The sequence below is a fragment of the Amphimedon queenslandica genome, unplaced genomic scaffold, assembly GCF_000090795.2.
Source record: "Amphimedon queenslandica unplaced genomic scaffold, v1.1 AMPQUscaffold_7593_Cont20458, whole genome shotgun sequence".
Lineage (NCBI taxonomy): Eukaryota > Metazoa > Porifera > Demospongiae > Haplosclerida > Niphatidae > Amphimedon > Amphimedon queenslandica.
In genome coordinates this window covers 1-2,156 of record NW_003552125.1, presented here as the reverse complement: position 1 = coordinate 2,156, position 2,156 = coordinate 1, and the positions used below count along the sequence as shown (strand labels likewise).

Below are 2,156 nucleotides of genomic sequence, written 5' to 3'. Positions count from 1 at the left end.
AGTGGATCAGGATATACCAGTAGTGTGTTGTTGTATGCCAGAACATCAATTATTGAATAGTTTGAGTTACTCTTCATCACTCCATTCACTAACCAGTAAACATCAGTTGAAGAATTTATAATATCAGTAGTTGTGAGACAATCAATACGATATTGAGTGTTATTGAGTTGTGTAATGGATGAGGCTAGTGTCCAATTGATTGAATTAATAACTAGAAATACATCAACAATGTTACAAGTACATTAAAAGGTGCAGTAGCAATACCTGGTAAGGTCTGTACACTGATTGTACTAGCAGGTCCCAGTAATTGTTGATAGGCTCTGACTGTGATGTTATAAGTTGTTTCTATATTTAGTCCATTCAGTGTGATTGCATTATTACTACTTCCCTTCACCTGTACTGTCTGCACAGAGTCTGTGTTACTAGTGACATTGACTACATATCCATCAGCATCAAATGAATCAAGTGCAGTCCAACTGACAAAGATAGTGGTAGCTGTCTTGCTGACCTCAGTAAGAGAAGAGGGAGCAGTTTCTGGTACTATAAAAAATAATAAAGTCATTTTATTGCTACTTACCTGTTACAAAAATGTTTCTATTTCTTGTTACTCGATTGGCAATGACACCAAGATGACCAAAATACAAATAGAATCGAAATACATGATCCCCATTGTTGTTTGATTGACTCAATACTCCATCAGTAATAATTTCTCCATTCCATTTAACTGTTAGAGTATAGTCCCACCTTCCATTACCTTTGTTTAAAGACATTCCATTACCAATAGAACAACTGTATGTTTGTTGGTGTGTTACACTGCAGAGTTCAGTACTATCACTACCAGACTCATAGTACCACTTGACAGCACGTAAGAAAGAACTGTGATCATCATGACCAATTTTAATGGCATGTAGTGTATATGTTTGAGGTAGAACTGTTTTATCTGAAGGAAGGTCAACTGTGATGGTTTCAATCTGTGCCCATCCTACAGTAAATCAGTAACAAAGTGACAGTTTAATGAGTACACTTACTGAATATATTAGCAAAGATGATGTTAGTGTTAGGACCTGAACAACTAGTGGGTAGACAACACTTGTACCAGCCATCATCAGATGATGTAATGCCTCCATTAATGTAAAGACTGATGTTAGCATTAGGTGAAGATACTTCATTACAACGAAGAGGATTAGTACTACAGTTAACTGATGATCCACTAGAAGTAACCCACTCTCCACCATTCAGAGCAGTATCAGGTAACACACACTGGGTACTATTACTGGCTCCTTTAATGTCATTATCATAAAAATATGATCCATTAGTATAACAGGCTCCATTATGCCTCAGGTAGATACCTATAAAAACCTATACAGTTGTTATTATACACATCCAGTGTCTTACCTGAGGAAGGTGGACAAGATTGACTAGATCTAATAACTTCACTGACACTCAACGAGAAGAAAATAGTAAGGAGCACTGGGTGCATTCTATACTTCCTCAGTTGCTCCCACAACTAATGATCACTATTATGTTACACGCATCATTTATAAAGGCAGTCTACTATACAGATAATTCAATTTTGATAACTTAAGTAGTACAGTATAATTGTACCTACTATTTATGCACAACATGATATGTACAATAATTCATTGAGCACAACATCCCACACCTCAAACAATATTATTGTTTATAGTTATATAGCATATCTTACAGTTAATTGCTGTTGCTGTTCCTGTGGGTGTTGCCTAACTACAATGATTCTTTCTTTAGGACGAGGTAGAGGTAGTTCTTTAACTTTAGTTGACATTTCCTCCATCATTCCTGGTAGATCTAACTGTGTGAAATAATTCCTTGCTAATATGTGCCTTTGTCTTATCTTATCTGTAAACTGTGAACTGTAAGCCTGTGAATAAAGTGTATCAATTACACATGTGCTTTTAAATGGCATACACATAATACCAAGAGTACATCTAATTTACAGAGTGTGTCATACCATACTATAATAGCACATCACCACGTAGTCTTTTCTTGTGCATCTTTGGGTATTCCCGCATACTGGGTGTGGCTCAGTAAAAAAATACTGACAAAGTAGACTACAAAATGCAAAATGTAAAAATGAACCAATATTAGTAATATTTTACCTTTTCAGGGTCATCTAGTTT

The 2,156-nt window shown here is 35.7% G+C and overlaps 1 protein-coding gene across 1 annotated transcript; it reads right to left on the bottom strand.

Annotated features, from left to right (window-relative positions):
* Positions 1 to 569: 569 nt before the first annotated feature.
* LOC109591651 (uncharacterized) lies at positions 570 to 2,156 on the bottom strand. Its single transcript, XM_020007340.1, has 4 exons — positions 2,136 to 2,156; positions 1,396 to 1,897; positions 1,029 to 1,349; positions 570 to 982 (listed from the first exon to the last, which is right to left on the bottom strand). The coding sequence occupies exons 2-4, from the start codon at positions 1,478 to 1,480 to the stop codon at positions 570 to 572; spliced, it is 819 nt and encodes a 272-aa protein (XP_019862899.1). The 5' UTR covers positions 1,481 to 1,897; positions 2,136 to 2,156.